At 45.4% G+C, this 8,112-nt stretch overlaps 1 protein-coding gene across 1 annotated transcript in view; it reads right to left on the minus strand.

The window, feature by feature from the left end:
- LRIT3 (leucine rich repeat, Ig-like and transmembrane domains 3) overlaps positions 1 to 4,214 on the minus strand; it is a 49,893-nt gene extending 45,679 nt beyond the window's left edge. Inside the window, exon 1 of the mRNA XM_066574822.1 lies at positions 3,830 to 4,214. Coding sequence (XP_066430919.1) covers positions 3,830 to 4,214 — 385 coding nt within the window. The remainder of the gene's footprint in view (positions 1 to 3,829) is intronic.
- Positions 4,215 to 8,112: the final 3,898 nt, after the last annotated feature.

An 8,112-nucleotide genomic window follows, 5' to 3' on the forward strand; every position in this document is an offset into this window, starting at 1 on the left:
GGGAGGAATGGGGTGGCAGGGAAGGAGGGGAACCATCTTGAGAGCTTAAAGGGGTTGTCCCACGAAAGCAAGTGGGGGTATACACTTCTGTATGGCCATATTAATGCACTTTGTAATGTACATTGTGCATTAATTATGAGCCATACAGAAGTTATTCACTTACCTGTTCTGTTGCTAGCGTCCTCGTCTCCATGGTGCCGTCTAATTTTCAGCGTCTAATCGCCCGATTAGACACGCTTGCGCAGTCCGGTCTTCTTCTTTTCTGAATGGGGCCGCTCGTGCCGGAGAGCGGCTCCTCGTAGCTCCGCCCCGTCACGTGCCGATTACAGCCAATCAGGAGGCTGGAATCGGCAATGGACCGCACAGAAGACCTGCGGTCCACCGAGGGTGAAGATCCCGGCGGCCATCTTCACCAGGTAAGTAAGAAGTCACCGGAGCGCGGGGATTCAGGTAAGCACTATCCGGTTTTCTTTTTTAACCCCTGCATCGGGTTTGTCTCGCGCCGAACGGGGGGGCTATTGGAAAAAAAAAAACCCGTTTCGGCGCGGGACAACCCCTTTAACTATAAGGCTAAACTCAGAGGAGCGTATTTGAATTGAGTTTTACGCGTGCGATATACGTGCATATAATACACGGTACATCGTGGCAATTCAAATACATTGATTTTCGCGGTTACACTCACAATTTTCGTTTCCGATTACCCATACACAGAAGATCTTTAGTCTGTTGTATAATATCTGTCAATATCGGAACTTGCGGTTGGAACCAGCATGCGAACAAACGTTTGCCTATCAGGAGGATAACACGGAGCATATTTACCACGTTTGTTTTAAATGCAAGAAGATGGAACACATGTTTGTGGACTTAAAGGAGATGTCCCGAGGCAGCAAGTGGGTCTATACACTTCTGTATGGCCATATTAATGCACTTTGTAATGTACATTGTGCATTAATTATGAGCCATACAGAAGTTATAAAAAGTTTTATACTTACCTGCTCCGTTGCTGGCGTCCTCGTCTCCATGGTGCCGACTAATTTTCGCCCTCCGATGGCCAAATTAGCCGCGCTTGCGCAGTCCGGGTCTTCTCCTCTTCTCTATGGGGCTCCGTGTAGCTCCGCCCCGTCACGTGCCGATTCCAGCCAATCAGGAGGCTGGAATCGGCAATGGACCGCACAGAAGCCCTGCGGTCCATGAAGACAGAGGATCCCGGCGGCCATCTTCAGCAGGTGAGTATGAAGACGCCGGACCGCCGGGATTCAGGTAAGCGCTGTGCGGGTGGTTTTTTTAACCCCTGCATCGGGGTTGTCTCGCGCCGAACGGGGGGGGGGGGTTTAAAAAAAAACAAACCCGTTTCGGCGCGGGACATCTCCTTTAATGGTGAAAAGATTAGCCATACTCTGTTTAATAAAGATCTGAATTTTGGGGCACAACCACATAGCAGATTAGTTCTTGGCTGATTACTTTTGGGCCGTGCGTGTAAATGGTCAGGGGGCATTAAGGTGAGGAGGAATATCAAATAGTACATAAAAGAAAATGTACAAATAAAGAAAAAATACACTCTCTTTTAGGACAAAAAGTCGCATATACTCCAAAGAGAACATGTCCAAGTGGACTTCCATTATTTCCATCATGTGGACGGTAAAGTTGTTTTATTGCCCTAAAAGCAAAGGACTGTTCAATAATCAACCATGGCTTAAGTTGACCATAGCGGTACCAATCAATTATCAAGTTATTTTTAATGAATAATGAATGCTGTAAAAACAAAAGCCAAAAACAATAGTGGAATTTCTGAGGGTTTTTTTTCACCCCATCCCCCAAAAATTTAATGGAAGTTATACAATACATTATATGTTAATGTGTTATGGCTCTTGCACTGCCACGGTAAGGCCTCATGTCCGCGGGCGCTTTTTTCAAGATTATTTAAGATCCCATTGAAATCAATTGGTGAGGTGTTCCAAGGAATGTGAAAAGATAGAGCATGCCACGATTTTTCCCTGCAGTGCAGGAAAACATTGATTTTGTATATGATGCCATTTGCACCAAAAGCCCCATAGGAGTCTATGGGGGATGAGAAAATGTGCACCCAATGCCTGGGCAATTGCGCAATACTGTGGGGAGAAGAACACATCGGGAACTAATTAGGCTAATTAGCCATTTAACGCAGGGCGTGGCTGTGTCCTGCGCCCAAGTGAAATGACCCAGACAGCACAAAAAATACAGTAATATAAGCAAAACCACATGCAAAAAAGACTCAATCACAGCGTTTTTGCGCATACACCCATGTGAATCCGCCCTAAGTGTTCAACCCCAGAGAGGAAAACATGAACATGACGACAAAATCAATAGGTTCCAGAAAGACCCAAGTTGGTGTCTAGTTCTGCTGAATACCATAGGGAGTATGTTAAAATACCCTAGCATTATCTCAGAATCACGGGCCATGTTATCATATGTCATAAATTGTAAAATAAAGTGGAACGCTTGTAGAAGTGTTGATGCATATTATAATGTTATTTATGTTCTGTGACATCACTGCATGCAATTACCCTTTTCTATTACTTCAATGTTTATTATAGATGTACTGTGACATCACTGTGTGTTATCCCTCTGTAGTGACCCACAGTGACATCACTGTGTTCATCATCCTTGCACTATGACATCACCATGTGCAATACTTAGAACTGTGCTAATCTGTGCAATATGACATCATTTTGTATGTTTTCCCTGTATAGTGACCTAGCAAGATGCGTATCTTTACCTTTTCATGGGATGCTGATCATGCAAATTGGCGTTGGAAACAGCAAATTCCAGTGATAGTCGTCCCACGTAAAAGTGGCCGCCGACAAGGCGCTGAGTGACAAATCGCTGATTTCTTGGAGTCACTTGGTTTTTACCTCGCCTTAAGTCAGTCCCAGTTCTTTATACTGGGACTGAATACAAAAACAAATAGCATTATATATTGTTTTGCTTCTTTATACTTTTCCTGTCAATGTGACCCACTCCTAGTTTTGACTATATAATTTTAATATACAGTAAGTGTCTAAGGGCGCCCACCCACTGGCGATTTTTTTCCCTGCGAAATTCGCAGCATTTTTTTCTCTGCAGGGGTCTATGGGACTTGTAATGTTAAAATCGCGACCGCGCAAAATCGCGATTTCGCGGTAAATTGCGATTTTGCGCGATCGCGCTTTTAACATTACAAGTCCCATAGACCCCTGCAGAGAAAAAAATGCTGCGAATTTCGCAGGGAAAAAAATCGCCAGTGGGTGGGCGCCCTTAAGGTGCATTTAGATACAAAGATGATCACTCAAAATATGGCTTTTGAGCGATCATTTTGCATAAACTACTACTTGGTACTAATGCCTATTAATACCAATTAGTAGCATGTGAGCTGTTGGGAGCTGTATTTAAGGAACAGACCGTCTGCCCGCTGTTCCATGATTACATTCGCTTTGTTCTACCATGGGGCTGATAGCTGAGACAAAGTAATCTTTGAAGGGAGGCTCTAGTACCCTGTTGTACCGCCTCTAGCTTGGATACAAGATGTGATACGGGCGGGCATAGAGGCTCTAGTACCCTGTTGTACCGCCTCTAGCTTGGATACAAGATGTGATACGGGCGGACATGGAGGCTCTAATACCTTGTTGTACCACCTCTAGCTTGGATGTAAGATGTGATACAGGTGGGCATGGAGGCTCTAATACCTTGTTGTACCGCCTCTAGCTTGGATACAAGATGTGATACAGGTGGGCATGGAGGCTCTAGTACCCTGTTGTACCACCTCTAGCTTGGATACAAGATGTGATACGGGCAGGCATGAAGGCTCTAGTACCCTGTTGTACCTCCTCTAGCTTGGATACAAGATGTGATACAGGCGGGCAGGGAGGCATACAGATTCCATATGGTATATTTCGTATATTGGTCCACATTTGCTGTAACTGAGCCTCTAGATCATGCAAACTCGTAGGCGGTTGACGTTGGCGACCCAGATTGTCCCATACATGTTCTATTGGCGATAAATCTGGTGGTTGGGCAGACCAAAGAAGTGTGGCAATGTTATGGAGGCATTCCTGTGACCCCCTTACTGTGTACAGCCGAGCATTATCCCACTGGAAAATGCCTCTTGGAAGCCCTGGCATGAGAAGCAACATATGGCTGCAGGATGTATCGGTGGTCTGTTGAGGGCATCCTGTGCCCAGGTCGTCTTGTGTGTTCATGTCCTCACGCATCAACTGGTACCAGCACCTCCTAACAGTCTGGTCAGAATGGCCCAGGTAGTGAGTAAATTGTCAAAATGACCATCCAGCTCATTGTATTCCAATAATGCACCTCTGCTCAAATCCCATTAGCTGGGCACAATCTCTTTAATTGAGTCATAGAGGTATCTAATGGTCAACACGCTTTACACAAGTGGAAAAAGAGGTGACTACACACAAGGAGCCTCCGAGAGCCGTTTTATAGGCAAAGTGTGGAATCACTTTTAGGGCCTCAGGTGACATGACCATTCATCTAATCTCTCCCTAAGGCCTCGTTCACACAGACGACACAGCATCACCGCAAGAAAATCGCGGCGATATTGCATCGCTGGTCCGTGCGATATCGCTATGGTTTCTCGCGGTGATACTGCGGCTTTGTAGGACTACAAAGTCGCGTGACTTTGTAGCACCACATGCGAGGATTTTTGGGAGGGGGGGATGGGGTTGAAATATAAGCCCTACCCCTAAAATAAGCTGTAGCTGAAAAATATTTAAAAAAAAAACATACATCACCTAGACGCGCTGTCCGTGGCTCTGCTGCAGCTTCCTCCCGTGCCGGACACTGGTTATCTTCTACTCTTCTGGCTGAGGATTGAAAAATCCCCACCTCATGGAAGCGCTGGCTGTGATTGGCTGACACTTAGCCAATCACAGCCAGCACTCGATGAATGGCTGTGATTGGTTCATCGAGTGCTGGCTGCGATTGGCTAAGCGTCAGCCAATCAGAGGCAGCGCTTTCAGGAGGCAGGGATTTTTCAATCTCCGGCCAGAAGATGATGAAGAGAAACAGTGCCGAGACCCGGGGAGAAGACGCGGCCGGGCAAACAGCAGTTTTTAAATGATGGATACTGCTTTTTTATTTTTTCCCTGCAGCCAGAGCTTACATAATAGCTTTGACAGTAGGATTTTCTACTGTCAAAGCTGCATCGCACCGCACCACACGAAAATTGCATTTTCATGCGATGCAACAGAGAGGAAGGCTCCATAGGGAAACATGGGCTACAAAACCTCACTAGTCGCAGGTATATCGCTGGACCCGCAAGGTTTTTGTGTCGAGTTGTTGCATGCTACAAAACATCGCATGTGTGAAGGAACCCATAGGAAAGCACGGGCTTCACATACATGCGATTTGTAGAATTGTAGCAACGCGACAAAATTGTCGCCCGTGTGAGCGAGGCCTAAAGCTGACAATACGTATTTGATCATAGTCAACAAAACTCATTGATTTTCGTAGGATCACCCAACAATCTTCTGTACAGTCATGAGAAATCTTAAGTGCACCCTCTTTGAATTATATGGTTTTATGTATCAGTACATTAAAAAAACACCTGGTCCTTAGAAGGTCTTATAATTAAGCAAACCTCAGATTTGAACAACACATGACAATTTACACCATGTCAAAATGTATTTAACATAAATTATGCCAATATGCATAAGCGTTGTGTGAAAAATTAAGTACACCCCATGAATCAACAGTTTGTAGAACCACCTTTAGCAGCACTAACATGAAGGAATCGTTTTCACTATAACTTTACCAGTCTCTCACATCATTCTGGGGGAATTTTGGCCTACTCTTCTTTACAACGTTGTTTTAATTCATTGAGGTTTGTGGGCATTCGTTTATATACAGCTCTGTTGAGGTCTGGACTTTGGATCGTTGCGACACCTTATTTTGTTTTCTTTTCCAGTAATTGCTGTTGTGCTTGGGATCATTGTCTAGTTGCATAAAGCAATTTCAGCCTAGCTTTAGCTTTTGGATAGATGGCCTCATATTTAACTCTAGAATACTCTGGTATACAGAGAAGTTCATGTGACTGCAAGATCCTGAGATCCAGATCCTGTGGCTGCAAAACAAGTCCAACTTATCACCCCTCCTCCACTGTGCTTGACAGTTGGTATGAGGTGTTGGTGGTGATATGATGTCCTTGGATTTCACCAAACGTGATGCTGGGCATTATGGCCAAACATCTCCACTCTAGTCTCATCTGTCAAAAGGACATTGTTCCAGTAGTCTTGTGGTTTGTTCAAATGCAACTTTGCAAACTTTAGCTGTGCTACCATGTTGTTTTAGAAAGAAAATACTTTTTCTGGCATCCCTTCCAAGGAAGCCATACTTGTTTAGTCTTTTGCTAATTGTACTGTCATGAACTTGAAAATTAAACATAAGGGCTCCTACCCACTAGTGATCTGCTTTCTTGCTATACGAGAGCGAGTGAGAGCTATCACAGCTATGGCAGGGGATTCCTTCTCCGCACGGGAACCATAGCAGCTGTGAAAAAAAAAAAAAGTAAAACAAAAAAATTTTACTCTCCGGCCACGGCAGTTGTCTTCTGGAGGCCAAGAATTGAAAAATCCACTCCTCCAAAAAGCGCTGCCTCTGATGGGCTGAACGCTGTGACCAATCACAGGCAGCGCCCAGCCGTCATTGAATGACAGCTAAGCGCTGCCAGTGATTGGTCACAGCGCTCAGCCAATCAAAGGCAGCGCTTTCTGGAGGCGGGGATTTTTTTACTCCCCGGCCTCCAGAAGACAGAAGACGACTCTTCTGAGTGAGTAAAAATGTTTTGTTTTAACTTTTTTTTACAGTTAGCCATGATTTTCAGGAAAGGGCTTATATTGCAAGCCCTTCCCTGAAAATCATCACTGCGGTGTTTGCCTGCAACCCCTTGCTTTCAATGGGGCGACAGCAGCGCCGGCCCCATTGAAAGCAATGGGATAGTATCACAGACCTCTGCCACAGCTGTGGCAGAGGATTCCTCCATCCCCGCAGTCCCTGTGGGGATGGTAAATCCCATGCCATAGCTGTCATAGCTCTGGCAGGGGAGTGCAATGTACTCCCTATGTTTTCAATGGGGCAGGTCCTGCTGCCGTCGGCCCCATTGAAAACAATGGGCGATAGCGCAGGTTTTTCTTAGCACTGCGAAGCTTCAGTGAAAACATCACAAATGAGTATGAAACCATTGAAAATCATTGGTTTCATAATCATGCGTTTTCACTCACTCTCGCATCGCAAGAAAGACTATCGCTAGTGTAGGAGACCTAACTGCGGCCTTTAGAGCCTGAGATGTAGTTTCTGGATTTTTGCAATTTCTTTGAGAATTGCATTATGTGACCTTGAAGTGGGCTGGGAGGTCCACTCCTGGGAAGATTGGCAACAGTCTTGTATGTTTTCCACTTGTGAATAATCTTTCTCAGATTGCTCAGTAGAATGATGCAATCTAAATTGTTTGGAAATGGCCTTATTACCCTTCCCAGGCAGATGGGCAGCAATAATTGCTTCATTAAAAGCATTGCTGATGCCTTTACTCTTTGGCATTGTGTTAAAACACACCTGAATGCTCCATATCAGCAAACTACTAAAGCATCTGCTTTTATAGAGGTGGTTACACTTGCTGATGATCAATAAACCAAGGCTATTTGATTAGCAGCAGCTGACTGCTACTTACCCTCTCAATTCTTATGGAAGCAAGGTGTACTTAATTAAAAAAAAAAAATAATAATGACATGGTGTAATCTGTCATGTGCCATCATTCATCTCAGGTTGAATTTACCCAACTTTAAGACCTTATAAGGGTTTATTCAGATGACCGTATATCTGCCGCGTATTTACGCCGGCCGATATACGGCGTCCCTCTCTGCAGGGGGAGGAGGCTGGAAGAGCCGGGAGCAGTGTAGTGAGCTCTCGCCCCCTCTCCGCCTCCTCTCTGCCCCTCGGCACTATTTGCAATTGGAGGGGGCGGGACGGGGGGGGAGCCAACTCCCGGAACTTAGCTTCGCCTCCTCTCATTGCAAATAGTGCCAAGGAGCGGAGAGGAGGCGGGATCTCAGTGCACTGCTCCTGGGTCTTCCAGCCCCCCCC

The sequence above is a fragment of the Eleutherodactylus coqui genome, chromosome 7 (genome assembly GCF_035609145.1).
Source record: "Eleutherodactylus coqui strain aEleCoq1 chromosome 7, aEleCoq1.hap1, whole genome shotgun sequence".
In the NCBI taxonomy this organism is placed as follows: domain Eukaryota; kingdom Metazoa; phylum Chordata; class Amphibia; order Anura; family Eleutherodactylidae; genus Eleutherodactylus; species Eleutherodactylus coqui.